General features: G+C 40.8%; 2 protein-coding genes and 2 long non-coding RNA genes across 6 annotated transcripts; 1 reads left to right on the top strand and 3 right to left on the bottom strand.

The window, feature by feature from the left end:
• Window positions 1-2,914: 2,914 nt before the first annotated feature.
• On the bottom strand, window positions 2,915-3,829 carry LOC148400696 (uncharacterized). Its single transcript, XR_015857629.1, has 2 exons — window positions 3,648-3,829; window positions 2,915-3,260 (listed from the first exon to the last, which is right to left on the bottom strand). It is a non-coding gene; the product is annotated as an uncharacterized LOC148400696 (long non-coding RNA).
• A 1,096-nt stretch (window positions 3,830-4,925) lies between these two features.
• wt1b (WT1 transcription factor b) lies at window positions 4,926-13,729 on the bottom strand. 3 transcript variants are annotated; one of them, XM_088372181.1, is made up of 9 exons: window positions 13,057-13,729; window positions 11,329-11,451; window positions 10,293-10,401; window positions 7,362-7,442; window positions 7,216-7,270; window positions 6,930-7,077; window positions 6,151-6,240; window positions 5,669-5,761; window positions 4,926-5,528 (listed from the first exon to the last, which is right to left on the bottom strand). In XM_088372181.1, exons 1-9 carry the CDS (start codon window positions 13,451-13,453, stop codon window positions 5,407-5,409), a joined length of 1,218 nt encoding a protein of 405 aa, XP_088228307.1. In that variant the 5' UTR covers window positions 13,454-13,729; the 3' UTR covers window positions 4,926-5,406. The 3 variants fall into 3 exon arrangements, with proteins under 3 accessions (XP_088228307.1, XP_088228306.1, XP_088228305.1); XM_088372180.1 differs by having other exon boundaries at window positions 5,678-5,761; window positions 7,165-7,270; window positions 13,057-13,725; XM_088372179.1 differs by having other exon boundaries at window positions 7,165-7,270; window positions 13,057-13,712.
• A 5,354-nt stretch (window positions 13,730-19,083) lies between these two features.
• Window positions 19,084-22,090, bottom strand: LOC148400694 (uncharacterized). Its single transcript, XR_015857772.1, has 3 exons — window positions 21,847-22,090; window positions 19,546-21,771; window positions 19,084-19,461 (listed from the first exon to the last, which is right to left on the bottom strand). It is a non-coding gene; the product is annotated as an uncharacterized LOC148400694 (long non-coding RNA).
• Window positions 22,038-25,404, top strand: eif3m (eukaryotic translation initiation factor 3, subunit M). Its single transcript, XM_088372182.1, has 11 exons — window positions 22,038-22,195; window positions 22,650-22,782; window positions 22,875-23,013; window positions 23,240-23,363; window positions 23,431-23,525; window positions 23,619-23,702; window positions 23,788-23,887; window positions 24,035-24,116; window positions 24,575-24,718; window positions 24,885-24,945; window positions 25,175-25,404. Exons 1-11 carry the CDS (start codon window positions 22,154-22,156, stop codon window positions 25,296-25,298), a joined length of 1,128 nt encoding a protein of 375 aa, XP_088228308.1. The 5' UTR covers window positions 22,038-22,153; the 3' UTR covers window positions 25,299-25,404.
• Window positions 25,405-27,088: the final 1,684 nt, after the last annotated feature.

Genomic DNA, 27,088 nt, shown 5'->3' with positions numbered 1-27,088 from the left:
GTGTACATAATACTATGAATAATATGTGACAATACCGTATCTGTAGGTTTTGTGTTGATAAATTTTGCAGATGAATCTGCGCTGGCCCGTTTACTTTTTAAAATTCACCATACAGCTTTACAGATGCCAGGTCTGCTTTACAGGTGAATCGTGGCAGGTTTTGTCCAGTACAGCCGTCAGGCCATGTAAAAAAGCAGTGTCTATTAGACATTAGCATTGTGTCTATTAGACAGGAGGACACTAAGAAATACAGTCCAAACTACATGTGCAGTGGGAAATAATCCAGTTTCTCTTAACTCATCCTAAACGGATAATGTATTTATGGTAGCAGTATTACCTTTATCTAGCTATGCCTGCTACATGTAGTGACAGGTAGAACAAATAAATGTACTTTTATGGTGACATTTTTATTCTAATGGTCATTCATGTAAAATATGTTCCTTGGGTCAGTAAATGTTGGAAAACACTGCAGTACTGCATATCTGAGCTCAACATATTATTGCCTCAGTGCTGGCACGAGTGAAGAAAATGTGGCAAGCAGTATGTGCGAGTGTATGTGCGTGCAATGTGGGCTCATTCAGCAGTGTTCATGTTTTTACAGCCTTGACAATGAAGCTTGAAGGGGGAACATCAATCTTTGATGGCTATCACTGAGGTTGATGTTGGTCCCCTCCTCGCTTGCATCACAGCACTCTACTCCCTCTAGTGGAGTTACTGAACTTGATGTAACCAAGAATACAATAATAGAATAGTCGTTTAAGCATAGCTATATAGTTACTAGTACTGAGACAAAACTACTCTGCGGCATTTTGATGATACAAGAAGGGTTCGAGAGTCTCAATGTTAGTGGTAGTATTTGTAAAAATTGTTGTTTGTGCCTTTTCTGTACTGTCAATTTTAAATAATATCTGGGTTTTGATTAAAAGAATGGGAACATGATTTTTGAAAATCAGATTCATCAATTGATCGATGAAATAATCAACAGATGACTCAGTTGTTGAAATAATTGTTAGATTCAGCCCTTCGCAAAAATATATGATAAGATGTATATTGGAGTGGGATAAATGGTATACAATTAATGATGAGTAAAATCTCTAGTGTCTATTTTTGGAGCACAAGGATCATAGACTCCTTTTACAAATCAGTTCACTTGCACCACTGATCTCATATAAGACTGTGTACTGAAAACAACGTCAAGCTTCAGTCAGAGCATACTGAAAACTGTATGGGGTATTAAACTTCAGACACAGTACAAGTGGAGACTATGTTATCCCAATGAGACTGATATCTTTGGACAAAAAGCTTCTCTCGCTCCATTTGTCCACATTTGTCTCCCTGCTTCCTGTGCTCCTCTCTTCCCAGCATCTGGAATCCTGTGGGATGGAGGGGAAGAGGAGGAGGGAGGAGGAGGCCGTGCTTCATCCCGCTCTTCCCCAGGGGGTCTTGGTTTGCTTTGTGATCTTCTATCTCACATGATGGAGATGTATCTAATCCTGTTAGAAGTGAACATCTTCCATCAGAATACACGAGGAGATGAAAGACGGTGGAGAAGAGAAGGGAATTTCAAAAATCTCCATTATAGCGGTGTGTACATTTGAGCTTATTTATCCTCATGGGAGCCTCCTCTCAAGGTGTTTTCCCCTCGCTGTCTTCCTCTATCTGCTCCCTGAGTGAGAAAGATCACCCTCTAGGCTCCATCTGAGCTCCAGGCCCCTCAAGGCCAAAGCATTCCCCGTGCTCCGACATACCGGAGCCCCTCAGGCTCCATGCAACTCCACAGGGAATAACACCCCCGCTTACCCAAGACACCCTCGGCCCCTCAGACTGTTCAGAGCTCCACACAAGAGCCTGAGGGGAGCAAGACGACGGGGAACGAGGCTGTCTGGGAAAGCAACATGCCCGACTTAGCATGCCAATAAACCCGAACAGCGCCTCCTGTTGTTGTAGTGCAGTCCTTGCACGCAGGCCTCCATGTAGTTCTCTCTCTCTGGGGCCTCATCCCTTGGGGTTTACCAAGGCCCCCGCTAGGCCCCCTGAGCTACATGCGCACTGACCTTTCCAGCACATGGAGGATAACTAATGTCTTTTTGGCATAAGGAATCACATCGGAAGCACCTGGGACTTCACCGAACGACATTATGGAAAAAAATATTCCCATAAATACTAAGATAGTGAAAGTTAAGTAGAAAAGAGCATTGTTTCAAATATGTCAAATTAAATGTGGACAAAACTATTAATATGCATTTCATGCATCCAGAGTCACAAAAGGCATAGTTGGATGATTTGGAAGAATTTAACATGGCACAACGACCTTTAACCTGAAGAAACAGTCACCAGACCTTGCCCTAGTTCCAACATGATGTAAATTCATTTTGGGCCATATTTTAACCATCCCTGTTAAAGACCGTGTTTGATATTTAAAAAAAAAAAAAAGAGGAAATTCTTTGATGGCTCCCACGTGACGCAAGCAGATGTGCTGTCTTACAGACACGAGGTAGCAGAACCTTACCAGGTGTACGTCACCTGAGATTACCCACGCTGACGCCCCTCGAAGGCAAGTAGCCAGCCTTACATCTGAGGGGGCATCTGGTGGTAGTGTTTATGTGTGTGTGTGTGTACACACATTCAAGTGCGTTCATGCATTTCGACTGCATTGCATTTGGCAGCATGATATACGTAGCTGCCATATAGATGTCTTCTCAACACTGGCTGTTCACACAAACTTAAAAGTAGGCTTTGGAAATGGCTGCGTTTACATTACAACAATCCAGTTAAAATGAAAAACCAATCGCAATTATGAAATATGACGTTGCGATTATTAAACAGTATTAGGACAAGCACTAGTGTCTTCATGCTTCATTTCCAGAGGAGTCAAATCCAGGTCCAAAAAGTAAAAACCCTGGAACAATTTAGCTAAAGCCACAGGTTCCTTTAATCAATCAAGCCGGCAGATAAACCGGCAAATCTCAATGTTTTCTGTGGTATTAGCCCATTCAGTCCATATGCAAAATTCTCCATATTGTACTTTGTTCACGCACTATTTACTGAAACTTTTTCAATCAAGCAGAATCCAAAGTGAGCCGCGAGATCAATGCAGAGGTTAGTATCTCTTTGCGTGATAATGACGGTGGTAATGACTGAGGGTATTTAAAGGCACGAGGTCCTTGTGCTTGACACAGCCTTGGCAGCCTGCAGTTAGGAGTGAAGCGGAGTGGGCAAAATGCTCAAGTCGGTCGTCCCTGTGATCTTCCCTCGCTTGCCTGCAGCACCCCGCGGAGGGAGAACAAAGACCAAGGCGCACCTTAATCAAAGTGCACTGGATTAAGAAGCAAGGGGGGGGGGGGGGAACATGAAGGACATGCTATCGCACATCCATTACGTGGATGGGGAAACAAGCAGGATCACCACCTTCAAATGAAGAACTGTGACCCTGAAGTCATTCCAATCTGCTTGCTTGTGCTCAAACTTGCAGAGGGAAAGTTTAATTCACTTAAGTATGTGCAGATGCAGTCTCCAGCTAAATACTCATGCTTGGACAGTCCTCCCTTACAAACAAGCTACAGTTACGCTGCCGCTTGTGGGAACACCTAGGGATCCCTCCAGAGTAACTAGAAGAAGTAGCTGAGGAGAGGGAAGTTTGGTCTTACCTTCTGGAGCTGCTGCCTCCGTGACCACACCCCAGATGACAGATTAATGTACTTATCTATATAACCTTACTTTGCTACTAAATGCTACTTCAAAACCCTAACCCTGGTTTGAAAACTTCCTTCAAAACCTGGTCTAACCCAAGTTTGAAACCAGGGGGGACAAGAGACAAGAAGACCTGAGACGAGACAATCCAAAAGTGAGTAAGGGGCTGACAGGACTTAAATACATGACAGGTAATGAGAGACAGGTGAGGGTGATCACACTCACTGATCATGGGCAGACACAGGAGGGGAGGGGCGAGTACACAGAGACACGGACAGAAACCATAACAACCAAAATATAAAACAATCAGAGACGAGCCGTGACAGAAAACCCCAAAACCACTGTGAAATCTTACTTCAAAGTGCAACCCAAATTTGAAACCCTACTTTGAAACCCTAACCCCGTGTGTGTGTGTGTGTGTGTGTGTGTGTGTGTGCATGAAGTCAAAGTCTAAGTCAAGAGAGTACAACTTGAGTTGCAAAGGTTGACACTGCCACCATGTGGTTTTTTGTGTAAAATGCCTTTCTTAACTTAGTATGAACAGTACCGCAAGGCGATCATTAAACTGAAAAAACGAGTTGTGATTGTACAATTGTGCACACCCTACTAGGATGTGGCTGTGCTGAGAATTAACCATTTCCATTTAACCATGGGAGTCAGCACACACCTTCAAGTGTCACACAATTTCAAGTGTCTTTCAATAACGACAAATAAATTCCAGATGTTCTAGTAGGCTTTTTAGGCTGAGTAGACTTTTTATATCCAACGTACCTACTAGCAGCAGGTGGCGGTCTGTCAGCACTGTGTAAAGGCCAATCAGCACAACTAGATTTTTCCTGCCAAATGTCAGTGTGGCTGTGATGAAATTATCTTGATTTTCCATATTCCTTCCTCACAAATTTTCTATATTTAAGTATCATATTTTCTTCCATATTTGCTTCCTTAAGGTAGAATACCTACACGTGACAATACTTCAATACTTATAAAGACTTAAAAAATGTTGGGGCCCTCAGTGAGGTAGTGACACTTTGGTATGTGTCTTTTTTTAATACGATTTATTGAGTTCCAGATGTTTCCAGTTATGAAGATGTGCGGCAGAGATTTAGGAGGGTGAGACCTGCGCCCTGTCAGAGCGTCGGTGGGGTGCTGTTTTACTACCTGTCACTCCCCAAACACCTCGATCATAGGTGGCCTCTTAACCTGACAGCGCAAACATACTAACGCACACAGCTGAGAATGATGTAGTTCAGCATTTATAGACATAAAAAAATACACCGTACAAAACAAATGTCTTTAAAAGTAAGCATCTACATCATATATGTACAAAGTTATTAGGCGTGCATTGTATGTATTTACATCCCCCACAAATCACTGCTGTCCATTTCCTAAATCCAGTTTACACGATTCAGCACTTACAAGAAAACCCAACTAACAGTGCAAGTGTGCTATGATATCAAAAATAGAACATCAACTGTTTCCTTGTGTCGTCTTTTTTGAAATTCTGGGCTCAATTATAAGATGGTAGTAACCTCAGTGGAGATGACCCAATAAGAGTGCTGGCTGAGTTGCATCTTGCGGGCCATACGGGTGCCTTGTGGTCGAGGTGGATTGGCATCAGCTGTGACCTCCACTTATGCACATTTGGCAAGGCACCACGACCTTTGACCTGGCTCTCTCGCTCTATTGGCTGGCACACTGCATCGCCACCTTCCTGGCTCAGATGGCAGGCGGCAGCTTGGTCAGGTTCCTCTGATGCATGGTGTGATGGCGCACCAGCTCGTCGGAGCGGGCAAACTTTTTCTGACAGTTTGACCAGCGGCATGTGAATGGCTTCTCGCCTGAACATAAGTCAGAGAAAGGGCGTTGAATGAAAAAGCGCGTTCAAACATTCAGTGCAATAATAAAGCGGTCCATCTCCAGAGTCAGAAGTCTGACCAGGAGAGTGATGCAGTGGAGGAAGATAAAAAGGTATACGCACTTGTTTTACCTGTATGAGTCCGAGTGTGAGTCTTAAGGTGGTCTGACCGTGAAAACTTGCGTTGACATGTTTCGCACTCAAAAGGCTTCACTCCTGCACAAACACGGTTTTAAATTTGTTATTTTGATTTAGAATTTTGACCTGATGACTGTTTGGTTAAGTCACATTCGGCAATGGAAAATGTTATACAATTTAGTTTAAAGTTAGATTATTCAATTAATTTAGACAGATATAGTTATTTGATATATTTCGGGGGGGCAGTGCCTACGCTGCCCCCCTCTAGCTGAGCCACTGCTCGATGAAAAGTCACACAGGATTGTCAGGGCCTGGAATGGAACCAGTGACCTCTACACTGTGCAGCTGTTGTGCTAAACAGTCAATCACCATGCCAACCGTACTGTATGATATACGACTAATAATATACAGTCCTGATAATGATTAAAAGTATTGTTGTCTAGATAAAAAGTGTGACATTATAGTACCTGTGTGTCTGCGCTGGTGTCTCTTCAGTTGGTCTGATCGAGAAAATCTGCGGCCGCATTCTGTGACATCACACTGGTACGGTTTCTCACCTGAAACATCAACCACCTCATTGTTGTATGGTTTTATTACAATTTCCTCAACCTGTGCGTGAACATACTTAGAGCTAGAGACAAAATTCTGGCATATATTCAGAGGGAGAGTAAAAATAAATAGTGCACACTCTCTCAAACTCCCCAATAATATTCAAACACATGTTAAATGGGAGTCAGTCAGTACGCAACTGCTATAATTTAGAGTGCCTCTGATAAACTCCAAATAAAATTAAGTTGTTCAAATAGGCTTTTCCTGACATTTTTGTAATCACATTATACAGCACAAGCCATGGCCCAAAGAGGAAACATATTTTACTGTCAGAAAAAGCCTACGAGAACATCTTTATTTGAGGTTACTTAGAGGCCACACCTCCAGCTAAGAGGGTGTTCACACTTGTGCAACCACATAATCTTGTTGATTATCTAGTACGTGTTTATATTTATTTCCCCGCTTGGAAAGATTTTTTTTGGGAGTTGTCACATTAATGGTGGGAAGAGTTTTGTAACTTTTTTGCATCACAAAACACTGGCATCTGAGCAGGGGTGTGTAGACTTTTTGCATCATTGCTCTCGACCTCAACGTTTCGCCCACTCATGGGCGAATTATTTATTATATCTCTTGCTTTAATCTAGGAATTTTCATACAACCATAGCATTTATGTATAATAAGTTAGAGATAAACTCACCCGAGTGTTTCCTTCCATGCATCTGCAGGTGTGAAAGTTTAAAGTACCGCTTGTTGCAGCCAGGATGGGTGCACACATAAGGACGCTTCTCACTGGGCTCGGATGACTTTATAGTTGCTGGAGCGAGACTGGGAACTCGCCTTACATCCTTTTGGAAAGGGAAGCACACGCATTGTTTATTCGAGAGCTGTTTTTTTTTTTTTTTTTACCTCCTTTGTTCATTCACTTGACGGACCTGAAGCCCCCTAAACACGCCATGCGTGTGGATGTGGTACTGGGCGCTCACCAGCATGGGAGGGGGCGGGGGTATGGGATCACTGTCATAGCTGGTCGTGTGGCTGCTACAAAACAAAATACACAAATTAAAAGAAATGAAAGATTTTATTTTGTTAGGATTATCTATGGGACTTGAAAACAAATGGTTGTTTTTACTTCTTCATGGAAGACGCAAGCGTGTTCATCTGGTTCCACGTGACGCATTCCAGCTGAGACGCCATTTGGTACAGGTTATCACTGATGAGAATTTAGCAAAAACACAGTGATTAACACTCAAATCATGTGGGGGAAAGTCAAAAGCCAAAAAGATCAGTCATACATTTCGAGGTGCAGTATGCAAACTGCTCTCCCAAATTCCTTAATCCCTTCTGCCATAAGGCAGCTAAAATCACAAAATGCAAAATAAACCGAGAATTATTCTGCATTCTGTTCTGCTGTACGGCCACTGGGTGTGGTTATTCTTGATGTCATGATGTTTTTATTTCTGAGACTTTTCTTAGCTGGTTTGAGATAAGAGTGACCCGGTTTACGAGATAAAGGCTAGAGAATGACTTTTGAGATGAGTTTTTAAAACTTAGTCTTGCCTATAAATATTGTTTGACTTCTGGAATGTGTACCAATTTGACTTTAAAGGAAACAAACTGTGGATTTTAATTGGTGGCAAGGAATTCCACTTAAATTTTTTCAACAACTAGCAGTTTGATAGTGAGAAATTCTTAAAAAACGTGGCTTCATTCTTTATAATATCAATCCTAGTTGACATTTACTGTCAAACTAAACATAAAACACTGATAATCACATGTCATGTATTCAAAACATTCCTTTGGGTTAGGGTTAGTTTAATGCGAAAAAACAATGCAAAACGTCCTACACGAACTAATGAATTGCATTTTTGTGTCGGTGTTGATGTTTTTTTAAGCAACAGATATTTGAACAAATTGTGACGCAACACATGCAGATGGAAGATATAACATCACTAAGAGGCATATATTCTTTATCCTTTGGAAAAAAAGAATCTTCCAGCTGCTGAGTCGTGGACAGTAATTGTGAAACTCATCTGTGTTTATGTCTGCAATGCTGTATTATACTGCCCTCTGGTGGCTAAGTCATGCACACCAGAAGGAGCCATAATGGATTCATATTGATTAATCATGATACATAAACTGTTTAATTCTTTACATTCTATTTTCTTGTTATCACTATGTTTGTTGTAGAAAGTACAATATGATAGAGTGCTATTTTCTAATTACAAAAACAAAAACTTGTTTTTTTCTAAAACAGTATGTATGGTTAGACTATAAAACGGAATGGCCCTTCTGAGACTTATAAAATATTCTGTATCTGAATCAGAATCACAAGACAGTACGTTTTCTTTGGCACACAATTCGCATCCGGAAGCCAACAGTCCAAGACCTGGAATGCCAGCGTGCAACATATCTTGCTATTGCTCAGTTAATTGGGCATCAAGCCACTGCATGCATTTGGCTTTTTCTTTGGCTCTGCGACACAATGTCAGGCAAGAGACAAAAAATAAATGAATGAACCAGAGACTTTATCAGCTTGAGCGTCACCTCTCATCAAAGTTAAGGTAGAGTGTTTTGTTGGTATACGTATATTCTACTAACAACAAGGGTTGAACAATTACCAATGTTAGAAAAATAACGATAAGCGTGTTTCATCTTTATTTGCCTTTTCTTTTTTTAAAATAGAGCATGCAGGCAATATTTATGATACTAAAGGTTCTTCATGTCCCTCCTCTCCCTTTGTGCAGATAATGAAGGGAGATTCCGAATGGTTTGCTTATTAACACATTTTGTACGCCCACCGCGCTGCTCATTAAAAAACATGGGCTTTACCTTGGCATATCAGACAAGTGCACACACACGCAGACACACACTCAAAGATGGGATTGTATTTGTCTGCAGGGGAGCGGGGGTGCGACTCGGTGCCTTGTACGCCACGAACCACCGCATGACATCACTCTGTCCTCGGTATCATTAAAGACGGGAACGTTTCGAGGGGGTTGTTGGGTGGGGGGATTCTGGCTTTCATTCCTTGAGAAGTCCTTGAGGGAAGGAGAATAATCAGTTCTGAACTACGGTCAACTGTGGAAAGGCTCACTGCTATCTGACATACATATACACTGTGTGTGTATATGTGTGTGTGTGTGTGTGTGTGTGTGTGTGTGTGCGTGCGTGCATGCGTGCGTGTGTGCGTGCGTGCGTGGGTGCGTGCGTTCGCTTGATTTTTTCCAGCTTATGCCATAAGTTCTTACTGAAAACAGCAAAGTCTCCTCTTATCATCTGCTGTTCCAGTATTTGGGTTGCACATGCTCCTCTTTCTTCCCCAAAACATCCCGAGTCGGTATTCAAAGAATTCCGACCCAATTCACCCAAAGAAATGTTTTCCATCAAAATGAACACAAGTTGGGAACACATCAGGCAGGGCCGGAGGACTCATTTTCAGGCCCGCAGTTTCAGGACTCAGAACTCGCGTTTTAATAATGATACACAATTTTACACTTATTAGTTATTAATGCCAATACTGCCATTGCCTCCAATGATATTCATATTGCATTTGCATTGCATTATAAGATGTGATCATTTGAACTAGTAGATAAAACATAATCAGAATCAGAATAGTTACTGTGTTATTTTGTCTACTCGTATATTAATTTTTTTTGCTCTTTTTGGTAATAAATTATCGTGACTTAGTGACGGCCTGTAAAAAAAATGTAAACAATCAGTGCTTTACGTTATAATAAGTAACAGCCAATCCAGGGTTACTGATAATACATATTTATATGACAAGTTAGGAAAGCCAAATACAAGTGTGATGAACACACTATAACGGCTGATATTCAGAAGAATCTTTGGGCCAGAAGGAATTAATGGACAGGTTGGAGTACCACCCAGCGGGAATTTGCTAAAATGTCCATATAATGTCCAACCTGGGCGTAAAAGTGCATTCTCAGCCTTACTTTACTCCGCTTTTATTCAGCATCACTCATGACTCATTTTATTCCCATGAAAGATTTTTAGGATGGGATTCGGTGCTCAGGGAGGGGGAAAAAACAAATGACTGTACCCGTTGTAGTTTCTCAACAGTAGTGCTTGGTTGCTTGGGCAGGATTCTGCAGGATTGTGGCACCCGAACACAGGTGGGGCAGGAGGAAGAGGGGGGTATTGCTGCTCAACTGCAAATCAACAAAAATCAATTCTGTTAATACAATGTCTTGTATTGGAAGAATAGCTGCTACCTTTATTAAGTAGTTTAAATATTACATTAATGAATGAAACACTGCTTGCCTGGTTCACAATAGGTACTGTATGGATAAAAGTAATGGTACATGATCAATATAAGAATGGCGCAACGATGATATAGAATCTTGCAAAATGACACTTAATCACCGTCACAGGGATTTGAGGATCATCCCCGCACAACTTTTCGTTGGAAGCCGACTCATAGTTTGTCACAGACTCAGCCAAGCGTACATTTAAGCATACATGACTTTGTGTCCAGGAATAAAGTCGTAATACCATAAGGTCTATAATTTTCAAAATCACTTAATAAATGCAGACATTTGGTCATATTAATAAAACTTTACATTACATAACATTACTGTATCTTTTATAATTTGTATTGCTTGGGGGATTTTACTTTTATTTGCTTGTTAGAAACCATGCCATGACCAAAAATAGTTCTTTGCCCAGTAAAGCCATACAGAAGCACACACTGCCTATTTTTCCATCATCTTAAATGCAGTACAGGGACAGTTGTGTAAAGTTTAATACTCACACACTCTTGCCTTCTTAATGCAACTGTGCACTAAGTATTTTGTGAATCATACGTACATCAGGCACACATTACATTATCAGACAGTGGGCTGCTGTGTCACGATGTGAAAAACGCAAAGGCAGTTGAGTGCTGTGTGAAAAATACTTGATTTACAGAAGGTCTATGACTGAGTTAGTCGTTGCAAGAGGAATAGAGAAGAGAGCAATAGAGAGAGGAAAAACAAAAGAAAGAATGATGGGCTACGTCTATGACCTTGCCGTGAACGCAGCCGTGTTCCAGTTATTGAGAGAGTTTAGTGTGAACGTGCCAGGAAGTAGACTGTTACCAATGTTGTTTGGTGGCGACAGTGTGTCCTCATGCTTGAAGGACAGGCTGGAGAGCTGGGGGGTGTGGTGAGACGCCGTGTGAGGATAACTGGGGTTCCCGTCTAAGCCCATTGCACCATACCCTAAAGAAAAACAAAGTTAAACACATCTTAATAATAATTGGATCATTAAATGTAAAAGTATTTCTTAGTTTTCACCATTGAGTGAGCCTAATGGTAATATTTACAACAAACCGAGGGGTTTTCCCAGAAAAGGATAACGGATCACATCAATGCTACCTACATTTAAGTTATTAAAATAAGAATGTAGATCTTCTCATAGAGGAAAGTTCATGCAGAAGTTAGGAATTCTCAAAAGTAAGTCCCAGGAGGGCCGTTGAGAGGTTTCTCCAGAAAAAAATGACTCGCAATGTCTTACTCAAATCCCCGCATCTTGCAGAGCAGTTTATCACTTCATCAAAAAGTACTTTACTAGCGAGCGAACAAGAGTGCTCGCACAGTGTCTGTGGAAGTCACATCAGCGCACACGTCCGCAGTTCAACCTCTGACCTCCGAGTAACGAGCCCCAGCAGACTTGACGGAGCTTTGTTTGCAAGGAGTTTCATATTTATGTTGCATACAAAAGTCTCAAATTCAGATTGCAAATCCAGATTGTGGAGTCCACCACAATTTATAAAAAAATATATCGTAAATTATTGCTGAAATAAATAAGGCAAACATTAAAATCTTATGACTATCAACCCTTTAGGGAACTCGAAAAAATCCTGAGAAAATAAATATTTGAATCCCATCAAATGATTGTATTATATTAATTCTTTTATATAAAATATTATTACTTCATAACAGCTATAATAACCAGCATAACAGGCTATTCTTTGAATCATGATAACATTTTTCTTATTATATTGGCTAAAGGTTCTACTATGGCATTTGGCATCCATCTTGCATTATGAAGGGCAACAAATCATGAGTGGAATTTTAAGACAAAACATATTTATTTATTTATTTATTTATTTATTTATTTATTTAGCCAGGCAGTTGTGGCCAAGACATTACACTTATGGAGCACTATTTTGTTTACCGTGTGTATTGTTGAATGAGGATAACAATAGCAACACTAACTGATTAATACACTGTATAAGTATATGCAATGAGCCACATTTGTCAAAGGCACATTTGTCAAGATCCACTTAACAAGCTGCCTTGTTTGATTTGTCTATTATAATTGCAACACATCCCAGTAGCAACATATTTTATATATATATATATTGATCAATGTTTCTCACACTCAGGATTGCTGCTTAATTTGATTATTGGTTTGTCATACTCTATGTTCATAAGTAGTATATTGGAGTAAAATGTTAAGCAGTTTTAATTTTAAGAGTAAAAATGTCATCTTTGATTTGAATCTTGAGCTGAAAGCATTTATGAAACTGTGCTCTGGCGGGACAATTTAAAAAGTGCCCGTGATTAGTTCATGTAAGGAAACAGGCTACGGTGCAGCAAGACTGTGATGGCTGTCGGCGTCTGTCAGTGTGCTTCCAGAAAAGTGTCAAGTTAGTTCCTGACATAGGGCATGTTGTCCCAGTAAAACACATAACATCCTGCCGAGACACAACACAGCTGAAAAACCCAACAAACACACAGTAGAGGATGTCACATTTCTGAGAAGACATTCATCCCTTGAATTGTTGACATCTGTATAATGTTGGGCTGACAAATGTTTACCTTGGTTCCTGGGTGCAGGAGGACTATCCACACAGCCGGGGAGGTAGGTTCCATTGGGAAAAACCCTGGGCTGGCCCGCCGCCGGTTCTCCAAAGGTCCCCACCCGGCAAGGGCCCGAGCCTGTGAACTGGCCCGAGAAGTGCAACGTGAAGGCCCCGAGTCCACAGTGGGGGTCCTCGATAGGGTCGGCGACTCCCCAGCTCGGCTCCTGCTTGATGAAGGAGTGGTGGGAGGACAGGGAGTTGTAGGGAGAGCCGGGATGGAGGTCCAACAGTGGTGTCCACTGGCCACAGCCACCTCCTGCCCCACCTAGGGAGGGGACCTGGGGGCTTGGAGACAGGAGAGTCAGATCTCGAACATCCGAGCCCATCATGGCGCCGCACGCTTCGGTCAGCATTGGGTACGAGAGTTAAGAGTCCAAAAAGAAAGATGGAATTCCAGTGAAGGAGTCAACCTCTTCGACAAAACACAAGTCACAGCTCACAAACTACCAAGCCATCATTCCTGCCTGAGGGGAACCCTGACAAGAATGGATGATGACCAAAATGGAGGTGTGCCTGCTTCCTTCTCAAAGTGAAGTGAGTGGGAGTGTGCGTGAGGGTATCACAGCCTCGTTTCTGCGCCTCCACAACTGCCTTGCCTTTAGCCCCCCCGAAGACTCAAATACTGGCTATAGTCACACAGGCCAGGGGGCGGAGTCAGAAAGGTTTTCGCCTTGTCCTGACCCTCACTGACTTCTCAGCAGGCTCTGACTAAGCACACATTTGTATTCGATTGGCCAAGTTCATGTGTGGCTCACTTTTCTGCATTCGTGTAAATGAAGATAGATAAGCGGATTCGTTCAAGAGTGAGAAAAAGTTTAAAGCTGCTGGAAGTAAAAATGGCAACAATGATACTAATTCTCCTTAAATTTTAGCATTTCAAATCTGCATTCTCATTGTTCATTTATTTGGAACTAGCTTATGGCCGTGAACAACAATATAGTACAGTTAAGAATCTAAACAATCAAAAACAATTAAAGTGATTACACAATTCTCAAACACACCCTGAACCAAAGGCTTCTGATTCACCTCCTTAGTTTGAAACATAGCAAACTTTCATAATACTTTCATAATAGGAAGAAGTAAGAAGATGCACATCGTGTCAGTAACAGTAAGTCGAGCACAGTGTTTTTAAAATTTAGGCTTTGTGTAGCACGAAAAGAAAAAAAAATTGACTTAAAGAATTAAAGTGATGGATAAATGTGTAATGGAAAGTCATGCAAACTGCATTGTTTTGGCACATGGTCAAAAATGCTTACACACGAGGATGAAAAATCATGTTTTGACCTTGACTCCACATGCAACTAAGCTGTCATCAGTTGTTTTTAACATGGACATTTAAATTACATAACCATGCAATTTGCATAGATGAAAAAAGTGGGAAATTATTATTATTATTATTATTATTATTATTATCATTATCATTATTATTATGAATACTACATTTAATAATATAAATTCTTGTTTGTATTTCCTTTATTGAAAAATTAAATTTTTAATTAAATTGTTAGGGAAATAATCCATAATAATGGCAGATTTTTTTTTTTATTGTCTTGGTCCCTTTTTTTCCTCATATCACATCAACATAGCATTTCAACAGGGATGTGTTTACTTTTCATTTCCACTGTATGTAAATACATAAATATGCTTCATAGGTGAAGATGATCTCATCATGTTCGTGCAAATTAACAAAGACTGATGAAGAACAACAATGACTCATTACTCCCAAGAGGATACGCTACCTCCACCATTAACACCACGACATGATAGATTTTGAAGAAATTCTTGCCTGCAACTTTACTCTGCTAACCTACCAACACTCGATAGCATCAAGTGTGGAGTGTGAATTTAAGATAGTGGATAATGAATGTCAGCCACTTCCCATCATCGCCATCTGGAATATTCATCAAGAATTCCGGTGACCTCACCATAAGTGATGAGTGATTTGATTTTGGGTTGGGGGTATGAACATTTATAATTTATCCATCGATCCATCATTGATAGAGCAAGAACTTTATGCTTAAGTATAAAAATAAAAGTACACTTTATGTACAGTCCATTTTCACAAAAGTTAATTGCTGAGTTTAGTTTAGTTTTTTTTTATTCTAGCCACAATAAAATCCTCTCTGGCTTACTATGAGAATTACTACAGAGGCTAAGTCATATCCCAGAAGAAGACCCAAACATTCAGAGGATGTCCGCAAAGCTGACTTAAATATGGAAGCAGAGAAAAATGATTTCTCCCTCAACAATTGCTAAAACTTCCGGGGTCCGCCCATGATAAACAAACAAAGACCATAAATAATATGCAATGAGAGCAAAAGGTTGTGGCACAACGGAGGAAATCTGGCCGAAATATTTGCTGGTAAGCCAAGGCAAACGCTAGCCATGCCTTCCCCAGCGGAGTATTTAGCAAAGATTCATCAGAGGTGACCGCTCCGAGAGAAAACAAGCCCTTCAGCCCAAATGACGGATGGCGGTCCCCAAATACGCCCATTCTTCTTCAGATCACTATGTGGTTAACTCTGGGTTTAAAACAACATCAGAACGGAGAGGAAGGCAAACGGTCACTACTAGCCGTGACCCTTAACAAGAAACACACAAGAGCCAAACTTTCTCCAGCGCCAAGAGGGAATCGGAGAAGGCTTTGTCTCATCCAAAAAGCCACATGATGATAAACTATACGACAATATGTGACCTAGCGGGACACGTGAAAAAGACATTACTTTTTTTGTAGTTGAACACAAATCTGTTCGCGTGCATTGAAAGACAGGCTGTGCTTGAAAAACATTTGTGGTTTAATATGACTGTCAACACTGGTCATCAGAATTAAAATAGATGCAGTTCTGCAGGCAAATCTGCAGGTGTTGTTTTGCTCATAAATGTGCAGATAACACACTAAACAAAAGAGCTTTTTACCAGTGAGTCACAAACAGTGGTATAAAAAAACTGTTTGCCGCGTTCTTATGTTTTTGTGATGCACTCCTGGCCAATTCTTCCTCAGGATTTTTTTTTTTAAATAGCAGAATTCATGACTATAAAGTTACCCAGGTCCTTAAGTCGCAAAGTAACCCCAGACCATCCCACTACCACCAGCATGTTTGATTGATGGTATAATGCTCTTTTTCTGAAACGCTGTGTCATTTAGGCCAGATGTAACGAGACACGTACGTCTTCTAGAAAGTTGAATCCCAATATTCTACCAAACGTATTGGGAATTACTAACTTCATTTTGTCAGACAAATTCTACTTATATGTCTGATGTTAATGTCTAATGTTTACATAAAACTCTAAACTCTCTCCAAAGCCCAATGTATTATGACTTAAATTCAAAGAAACACCAGTTCATCAAACCCCATCTGGGAAAATTCAATTTATATTAAGGACTGGAAGTCATTCAAGAAGTTTTATCAAACAGGATAGTTGTCCGTCCTTATTTTCCTTTAATGAACAGGCAATGGCTATGCATTTTTTTTTTAATTTCCCCTTCTATCAACAGTGAGACGTCTTCAAAGAGTCCCATATCAGAAGCTGTGATAAGAAGAAGAAAAGAACAATCTGTGGGAGAGTGAGTATCTCCACACTATATGTGTCAGACACAACATTTGTCCACTGATGTTTAACACGCAATCTTCAGCTGCTTGTTTCTCTTCACCTTCACCCTCCATCACTAAACTCCCTCTAGTTTATGTAAACTAAACGCATTAATAATATTTCAGTGCATGATTTAGCTTTTTGGTTCTGGTCAAATATTTATACTAAAATTGGCCCTTTGAAAGACACAATGTTGGGATTAATATGCAGCAGTGTGGAACTGTACTACATCAGACTGAAAAGTGTTTTTAATATCATATTCCTTTAACATAACAAAAAAGGAATAAAAATACTAGAAAGTGCTCTCATTAAAATGCAATACAGTTCTTCGCCACAGCAAAATTACAATTGAAATGAATTAAACAGTTGTAATCTACAAGTGTCACAGAGCAATAACAATACATGATTGCTGACCATATGTTATCTTTATATTTGATTAAATGTAGAAGGTTTACATAGTTAGACACTTGGAGAAATGTGCTGGATAATCCATGTCTCATACAAGCAGGTGCGTGTGCGTCACCTTCAAGGCCAGTCCGTTATCAGCGCTTTACAGTAAACTGCGGCCTCTTCCGTGTTGTCACGCCCAGCAGCAGCTGCGGCCAGCAGGGCGTCAGCAGTCAACAAAAAAACATTGCACATATCTCCAGCGGTTACTGCTTACACATGCTGTCATCCACCACAAGCCTCATTGTAGGGACTAGACAGAAAAAAGGCGGATGTGATGACTCGCGTATGATTGCAATGACGGGGAGAAGCATGCAATTGCATAGAATTGAGAATTTCAGGCACGGTATTCACATCAGGCCTGGCATGCATTGTAATTTAGTCGGTTTGTTATTGCCAGCGACATAGTTTTATTGTTCTATGCTTATATAAATTGTATACTTATATTTGCAAATAGAGTTCAAATGCAAACAATCTGAAGGAGCACTAACAGTTAAAAAGCTTAAAATCACTTTTTTCAGGACTTTTGTCTTTGGGACTTTAAACACACCTACTCGCTCTAGCTACTAATCTCAATTGTGGATTTGATTGGCATCACAAGGGAGGAGTGCACGGTGCATTTTCTACATTTACCATTGTAATGACATTCTGGGTCCATACATATAGGCAAATGATCCTGGAGCCTGAGCAGAATCCACCTATTAGGAACCTCTGCTCTAAATCATCAACTCGGATGAGATAGCCTGTATTGTTATCTAAAAAGTGAAAGGTCATGTAAGTAACATGCCACTAATTAGTATTACAGACTCTTGGCATCTTTCGTCTCAAGCCCGATGAAATGGATGCTAACTGTTGTTTAAATGTGTCATCTTAACACTTGTACAAGCCTGTGAGTGTAATATAAACACGGTTTGATGACAAGAGGTCACTCCATCACAGAGAGAGCCGCAGCCCTACTGCAATGACTCCCTTTTTTTTTTTTTTTGCAGCCCCATGAACACACATTCCACACGAGAGGATGAACGACCTCGAAGTTGCCATGATTGATCGCCGTGGTGCTGTCAGTGATATGAAGCTAAGTGATATGGCACGACTGCCGCAAGTTTTTTTTTTTTTTGGTACTAATTTTTGTAGTGGAGTCATAAAATTCGAGCTGAATGCCTGACGTTAATTGACAATTGGAGTGCGTTGTGGGTGATTCTGATCATAACTCTGCTTGACTGAATAAGGCGAGGTGGAACAGGTAATTAATCACAAGGACTTCTAATCTATAAGAAGAATAAATAATATAGATAGGTGATACATTATTAGGTCGTAGGTTCAAGATAAGCCAGAGATGGAAAATAGGAACAATGTGGCTAGTTTTAAAGAGCTGCAGTAGCTGCAAAAATTTAAACAGAGCTTGCCTTCAACCAGTGGATTGACTAAAATGGAACACAATCAGAATGTGACACAAGTTTGAGTTTTTTTTCCCCCCCTGATGCAACAGTATGAAAACAATTCAATACTTCAGATAATCTTTTGTTTCCATGATTTCCTAAAAGAGAAATAGCTAAATGTGGACACATCTGTGAACAGATTGTAGTCATCCTGGGAGGTCGCTCCCCAATGTATAATAAATGTTTTCTTTTTATTAAATTTTTGGATTTGGACTCATTGGCGTAGCATGTTTACAAGCTTCAGTTAATAGAGATAAGCTCTGACTTATTTGATCATAATTGGTGCCACATTTCCATTTTAGTGCGTGTCAAGGACAAGAAAAAAGTACTGTAAATAATAAGTACAACAAAATAACTCATGCTTATTAGTAAAAATTACCAGCTGTTCCCAAAATTGTCAATAGGCATGATAAAATTCTGTAATTTATTTTTATTGATAACCAAACAAACAAAGTGTGCCTTTGTTGCAATAAATTAATGTCTGTTATGTTCATTTGGGTCTTTGGTAATGAATTTGGGCTTGATAATAATGATGATGATCAAATAATTAAGAGGGAACATCGTTTTATAACATTCACAAGCTATAAAGGGAATTTCTTTTGGCTTAAATATGAAGCTTGAAAACATAATTATACTGCTTGGAGGTCCCATAAATTAGTCCAATGCAATAAAGGCATCTTGGACAGTATTTATTTGTTGGTTTTGTGCAACGGTTTGCATGGGTGGAAGGCGGCCGGCGGACTCAGCTTATAAGTAATTAACAAGCAATCGACCTCACCTTGGGAAGCACGAAGCAAGTCATGCAATGCATCCTGACAAGGTCACTGACTGATAGATGAGCCCGAGTGAGGGGGATTTTTCAGAGGCAGTGAAGGCAGGCCGAACTGTGGGAACCAGACAATTAGTGGGTGGAAGGTAGGCGGCCATGTTGGACGATGACCATCAGGCTGCTTTACATGGATACTCACCGCTTGGCCGGCAGACAGCAAGAGAGGCTGCACCTGGGCTCAACCGACTCCTAATACATGGTCATTTATCTTGTAGGAGGCAGAGTGGGCGTTGTGCCAGAAACATAAAAAGAATCATCGCTACAGGGGTGCTATTGTTAGTCCAGGGGAGTTACAGCAGCCCCTAGCGTCCCCCTGTCACTGCCATGCTTCGGTGAGCTTCACGTCGCTCTGATGTGGTTTTTATTACTATTACAAATTATGATGTTTGAAATTAAATTATTTTATATTATAGAAAATGGAACCATGGTACCAGGGATGAGGTGTGTGCACCAAAGCACTCCATGAAGCTCCTCAACTTATTTGAACATAGTTCCTTGACACAATAGTCAAAATAAAATAGAAGAATCGCCCACATTTCTTGGGGTCTTGCAACACAAAACATACATTTGGTTGTTACTCTTTATAATTCCCACTGTGCTAAAAGTGTAAATGGTTACAATATTCGAGATATAAAATGTCTAGTATATTGTTTCATCTCTATGAGAGACATCCTGGAAATTGGATTCATTTTATTATATTGTTCCTGCACAAAGCTGAATCTTTGGCAATGTGGTGTTTCACAATCACTATTTTACGATCAAATGGAAACCTGACGTCATTAAACAGAATGCGTGACAGGCCAAATGACAAATACTCTTCCACTGAATGGTACCTAAAAATTTCCCCACACATAAATTACTGAAAACGTGGGCCTGCTGTAATTGTCAACTAGTCCTCTGAGGACTGCACTAGCCAGGTTTTATCAAGGTAAAAGTAAACGTTTACAGTCTATCGGGAAAACTGCAGTAGTCCCTGTTTCTGTTGTGCTTCTTTTGCATTCCAATTTATTTTCCAATGGAAATGTATAGCCACGTAAACATAACTAATTATGAAAATGACAGCGGTAACAACACGAGTGTATTTCACATGAATGAATGAACTAGTAGTAGGAAGAATGCAAAGAAGACAACACTATGCTCCATAAATTATGAGTCGTTATGAGTAGCAGGTTTTTTTTAAGGCAGGAATGTTATACTATAGATAGTACAGTGAGAGTTGTTATCTTTCACAAACAATGAACTTACTTTTCATTTCTGTGCATATTAAAAATGTTAGAATATAACTTAAAAACAATCTGTATGGTTAACAATGGTTTTGGAGGGTGACAGTTTGACCTTTGAACCATTTTTTTCTAATTGAAACAGGAAAAACTGTTGTAATGCAGAGAAATCTAACCGTAAAAGGTTCCATCGCACATACTGAAAACACAAAAGTCGTTTTTTTTTTTTTCAACGTATTGACTAAAATGTTATGATCATTACATCGTCAAGATAATAGCAATAGAATTTTGAAGACAAAACAAGTCTCATATGCACCTGGAGCTTCAAAGTCATAAAAAAAACATATTCAGGATTTGAAATATGCCAGGCACATGACAAGTTGTTATTCAGATAATGAAAGGTGCAGAGGTATACGAGAACACTTGTGGAGAAGTATCTATAAATAATTTGCTGTGACAGCGCACAAGGGCAACAGAGAGTGAGGGTGGGATTCGGTACCAGGCACTTGCCTTCCCACCAAGATGACGCATCGTGCGAGCATGATGGTGAAATCCTCCATCAGCCATTTCCCCTCTTTTTTTTTTAGACTAACTGCAGTGAGTTCAGTTCCCTAACTGTAAGCACAACGAGAAATATGTGGCAAGACGTCTTTCAGGGAATGATGACTTCACATGAAGTACCTCAGTAGCCAGTGAGTCCTAAAAATATTCTAATTTCAGTGACAAATGAGCTGTGAGCGATGCATGTGAAAACAACTTCTGCATCGTCACTTTGGGACTAAAGTCTGGGCAGCACCTTTCACATGTTTGTAACACGACGCCATAGTTTTTAGGCTGAACTCTTGCGCTACTTACCCTTTTCACCCCACTCACTTCCATCACCCTGTGACCTGCCATTGTAACAATACACAGGATCGGGCTTGGCATAGAGGCAGAGCACGTGCGCCCACAGGTCAGCGAGGCTACGGTGGAGGGTGTTTGCCCTCTGACACTCATGGTGTTTCCGGGTTGGACAGGCCTGCGATGGTGGTCCACGCAGATGGGCCTCAGCTCCATCAGATAACCTCTTTCAGGGATCAGTTTCACCTCAGTAACTCTCATCCAAGTCGTCCAGGGTTAATCTCCCAGAGAGACTAGATGCATATCTGGAGAGAAGAGAATGAAAGATAGGGATGCAGTATGGAAGTCTGGGTGACATCAAATTTAAGAGGTTGGCTGACCTTTGAGGCTAAAACTACATTAGCTGAAGCTATCCAGCAGAGCTATGCAGGGATTTAGCCATAAATTTGCAAGGATGAAATTAAGTGGAAACAATTCGCTGTAATAAAAGCGGGACATAATTTAAAATGCTTGTGAAACGCCAAGGCTCAAAGGGAACGCTCGTGCGTGACTCTTTTGGAACACTGTAGCTTTAAGAAAACGACCCGGAAGTAAACAACCTCACCGGCATAGTCCTTTTTCTTTTCCGGTTGGGCTACCCTGGTGGGAGCGTGGATTTCGTTGCTGAGGCGCACACAAACAACAAAAATGAGCGTCCCGGCATTCATCGATATAACGGAAGACGACCAGGTATTGCTTTATGCTCCCACTCGTTGATTAATTATCGTCTTTGCTGCTGGTCTCGTCGATTATTGCTATTGAGCTGCAAAGGGTAGCAAACAAGCTAAGCTAACCCGGTAAATCGGTATGAGCGGCTTGGTATAAGATTATCGTAGGGCATAATAAAGATGCACATACTGTTTATAGTCCCGATTGAGAATTGGTGGATCATCATCACTCTGCCGGAATAAGTTTTAATACAAGCTTCGGTACGTGTCCTTTTTGGGTTTTGTCACGCTCTGTCACACATGTCAACGATGTTGGATGAGATAATTATGTCAACGAGACAAAACAAATAAACGACGTGACAGATGTTTTCCAGCAGAAGTTACGACTCGATTTCATGCGCCACTTATGAACAAGCCATGTAATTGAAACAAAATATCAATCTTCATTCTTTGCACATTTGTGTATTAATTTAAAGGCGTCCGAGTTGAGAGCTTTCCTCAAGTCTAAAGGAGCTGAAATCTCCGAGGAGAACTCTGAAGGTGGACTTCACGTAGACCTGGCTCAGATCATTGAGGCCTGTGATGTTTGTCTCAAAGATGATGATAAAGGTAAGCAGTAGTCCAAGCCACCTTTCCCTCAATATACAGCAAGTAACATGTATGGTTGTATAAAAATACAATCTCTCTGTATTCCACCACAGATGTGGAAAGTGTGATGAACAGCATCGTATCGCTGCTGTTGATCTTGGACACAGAGAAGCAAGAAGCTCTCATCGAGAGTCTGTGTGAGAAATTGGTCAAGTTCCATGAAGGAGAGAGACCTTCCCTCAGAATGCAGTTGTGAGTCTTTTTCTGGAATATTTGCTTACTGAAATCACGCCATAAAACTTTAGGGAGTATACGTGAAGCGCAAAATCTAATTTGTATTGATGGACTTGAAAGTGTTAGTGGAAGACCAGCAAAGAGACACTGTTTGAGATTATATAGCATTCTGAATGCATTGTCTTCTCCAGTGGGATGCATAGAACTAATGTCACGAAGATTTAAAATGCTTTTTGTGGTCCAGGCTGAGTAACCTGTTCCATGGCATGGATGAGAATGCACCAGTCAGGTACACAGTCTTATGCAGCCTCATCAAAGTGGCAGCCGCCTGCAACGCCATCGCTTTCATCCCCACTGACCTTGATCAGGTACGCTCACTCCGCCTTGTTGATCTCCTTGCCATCTTGTTTATATTTTCTTCCAACTGTCGATTAGGTGGCCAAGTGGATTGTAGACTGGAACCTGAATACAGAGAAGAAGCACACTCTTTTGAGGCTGGTGTATGAAGCACTGGTGGACTGCAAAAAAAGGTAAACTACATATTTAGCTATTAAAAAAACTGCCATTAAGTTAAAGACTGTCTGACGGGTGTCAGTTTAAAATAAATTTCTTTGATTTGGCAGTGAGGCTGCAGCCAAAGTGATGGTGGAATTGCTGGGAAGTTACACAGAGGACAATGCGTCTCAAGCACGCGTTGATGCTCACAGGTAAACTTGTAGCGCATCCCCCCTAGTGGGTCCAATTCATATTTGCTTCCCATTCTCAACATTGATCTCCCTATGTGCTCTTTAGATGCATAGTTCGTGCTCTAAAAGACCCCAACACCTTCTTGTTTGATCATCTACTCACTCTCAAGCCAGTGCGCTTTTTGGAGGGGGAGCTCATCCACGACGTGAGTGTTGATGTGAAATACTTTATTTAGACACTTTATGCGATCTTTAAAATGTGACTATTGCTTTGTGAAGTCTTGAGACAAAAACTAATTTTGACTTGTGTTTTGCTCCATTGAACAAGCGCTTTTTTCCTCCATGTTTTACAGCTGTTGACTATATTTGTTAGTGCAAAGCTCGCGGCCTACGTCAAATTTTACCAGAATAACAAAGACTTCATTGACTCTCTCGGTAAGTACATCCGCCACATTGTTACGTTCTTACGCACGCTCACACATGCTGTACTAATTATACGGGTCATATTACAAAGAATGGACAACGCCACATCACAAATCAGTTTGTAAACAAAATTTTGAAACAAATATTGCGGACAGAGACTTGTCATGTTAATATTCCTTTACTGTCTTCTGCATTATATCACAGCCTTCTGCTTGGTAAATATTGAGCCAGCATAGTCCCCCTAGTTGACATAGACGAGGAATGTCTGTGTCAGCAGTGGTCGTCCCTCACTACTGAAGGATCAGTTGGAAATGCACGTATTGGATGGACTACCCGGATATTGTGTAGTCCTGTTGTTGATGAGTAGAATCCCTAATTCTGTTGCTCTTCAATTTACACTGGGAAAGTCCCTAAGTGGAAAAGTAATGGCCTGCAACAGCTTAATGATTCCCTTGTGTCGCTCCCCACAGGTCTGTCCCACGAGCAAAACATGGCCAAGATGCGTCTGCTCACGTTCATGGGCATGGCGGTGGAATTCAAGGAGATCTCCTTTGACACCATGCAACAGGAGCTTTTGATTGGGGCAGATGATGTCGAAGCTTTTGTCATTGATGGTAAAGGAAGTTCAATTTCACTAGAATGTGTCGCATAACAAGATATTGAATACATTTTTTTTAACTTCCTTCATATTTGGGCGTTTTCTGTTAAGGTGTCACTGAAGTGTGACAGTGATGACTTTTAGTCACAATTTTCATGCGTTTTTTTGTTTCCATCTTATAGCTGTTCGGACAAAGATGATCTGCTGCAAAATAGACCAGACACAGCAAAAAGTTGTTGTCAGGTAATTATCTTTTGGTTTATCGTGGACCACTTGGCCTTTGACAGAGTTTCATTTTTACGGTGGCAACGTAATTTCTATGCAAGTCACAACGCGTCTTCCTTAGCGAAGTAGTATACAGAAAATATTTGTGTGAAAAATACTTAATAAGACATAAATTTAAGGATTGCAGGCATATCACTCGTGTGTATAGAATATGACTTCAAATGTTTTCTGTCATCCTCCCCATCAGCCACAGCACACACCGTACCTTCGGCAAGCAGCAGTGGCAGCAGCTGTTCGACAGCCTCAGCTCCTGGAAAGCCAACCTTGCGACTGTCAAGACCAGCCTGCAAACTCTGTCACCTTCTGCCTAGATTCTACCTTCAGCCCATCCGTCAACTGCCTGACCCTTGGATTCCTTCTTTTACAACCGCTCTCTCAACTTTTATACCCATCCAATAAAAGAACAGTGGAGCTCAATGCACTTGTCTTTTTTTACTGTTGATATTGTGCAGGTTCATTTTTAATGTAGCTGTTTTAATAATTTTGTTTTCAAATGGGCATCATCTTTGTCCCTTAAAGTGTGACTCTTTCTTGAGGGGTTTTTCCTCAAGCATCTTTCGACATCTGGTTTCAGTTAAAGGACAACATGCCAGTATTAGATGAGCTGTGACTTAAGTTGAGAAATTGGCTGTAATGATGAGGTCACTTGTCGGGGAACCACGCGAGAGGTGTCGGCGCTAATGCGAAATGTGATGAACCCGTCGTGCTCGGATCGGCGTTGCGTATCCCGGTGTTAGCAACACTTGGGAGCTGTGGGGGATGATTCATAATGTTGTTAGGCAATGTGGTTAGCTTGATTCACTGTGTTTAATTTTTATCTTGCAACAAATACGTATATCCTCTGAGTCTGGTCTGAAGCATTAAGGATGTATAATCAAAAATCAAATGTTCCTAAAGTGCTACATGTCACTCCACCTGTTGCTGAACCTCAGCATTAATTCATAAATATTACCAAATATATTAGTAGATCACATAGTTTTTATTGTTATGAAGACCCGATGCACTAGGGAAAAAACAAGGTTAGAATCAGTGCAAAAATATGAACTTGAATAGTGTGATTAAAACTTTTTTCTTCTTAAAGTTATTTGACGAGTGTAATCCTCCAAAAAGGTTTTTATTGCTGAAGAGTTTGTGTTTAGGGGAAATAACTTTTTGAGGTGCTTTGCGATCAGAGAATGTGCTTGAATAAGCATAACTAACAAGTGCAGAGCAGGCTACTTGACTGGTGCAAGCTAACTTCCAAATTTCCAGCCCTCCCTAAGCATTTCATTTTATCATCAGCAAAATAGTAATCGGGACAAGTCTTTTGAGACATGACTCAGATTAAGCAAGCACCCTTTTCCTATCCTGCCAGTCTAGATGTCTGTCTGCAGAAGCTCACCACTCAGTCCAGTTGTCCACCGAAAGGTGCATCTCCAACCTTTTTCGGGGGCAACAAATTGTCATGCGCTCACCATCACAAAAAGCTGGAGCAGTGCAAAGAAAGAGTCACGTGATCAAGTTAACGGAATGTTTGTAAAGCTTTGTATCTTGGCTAGAATATTGTCTTTTTTTTTTTTTTAGTCTGGCTACTGCTCCCTCTCCCCTGCCTCTAATTTGTCTCATTCAGCGTTTCTTCATGTGAGAAGTCCCAGATGTAAATACTAGGGTCATTTTATCTGCCGTAAGCGCTATGACCTTATTGTTATCTAAGTCAGATAGTGGTGCTTCTGCATTGTTGAATTGTGAAGCACTACATCAGTAATGAACAGGCGCAAACAGCGGCCTCACTGTGCGTGAGCTTCTGAGGAACTCAATGCATAGCTCAGCGAGAGACGATATTTCTCACTTGGGTTACAATATTGTAGTAAGTGACAGATACGGTTCGACATCACACGGCAGATAAAGTCTGGAATTCATCATTTTCTTCTGCCCTTTTCTCCGTGTCAACATTCCTCTGGATAAATCCTGAGACTCGACAGAATCCAGATACCTCGCCAAGTACAAGAGAGAAGTTCTCATTGTCCCTTCAATTAGCACTGTGCAGTAGTCAGACAGATAAAATTCTATTACATCATATCTGCTTTACATAAACACTGGACACAAGGCCTAGAATCTCAGG

The sequence above is a fragment of the Syngnathus floridae genome, chromosome 3, assembly GCF_059516105.1.
Source record: "Syngnathus floridae isolate MCC-2025c chromosome 3, RoL_Sflo_1.0, whole genome shotgun sequence".
Taxonomy (NCBI): Eukaryota; Metazoa; Chordata; class Actinopteri; order Syngnathiformes; family Syngnathidae; genus Syngnathus; species Syngnathus floridae.
Note: the sequence above shows the minus strand (reverse complement) of the source record. Positions and strands in the feature narration are given on the sequence as shown.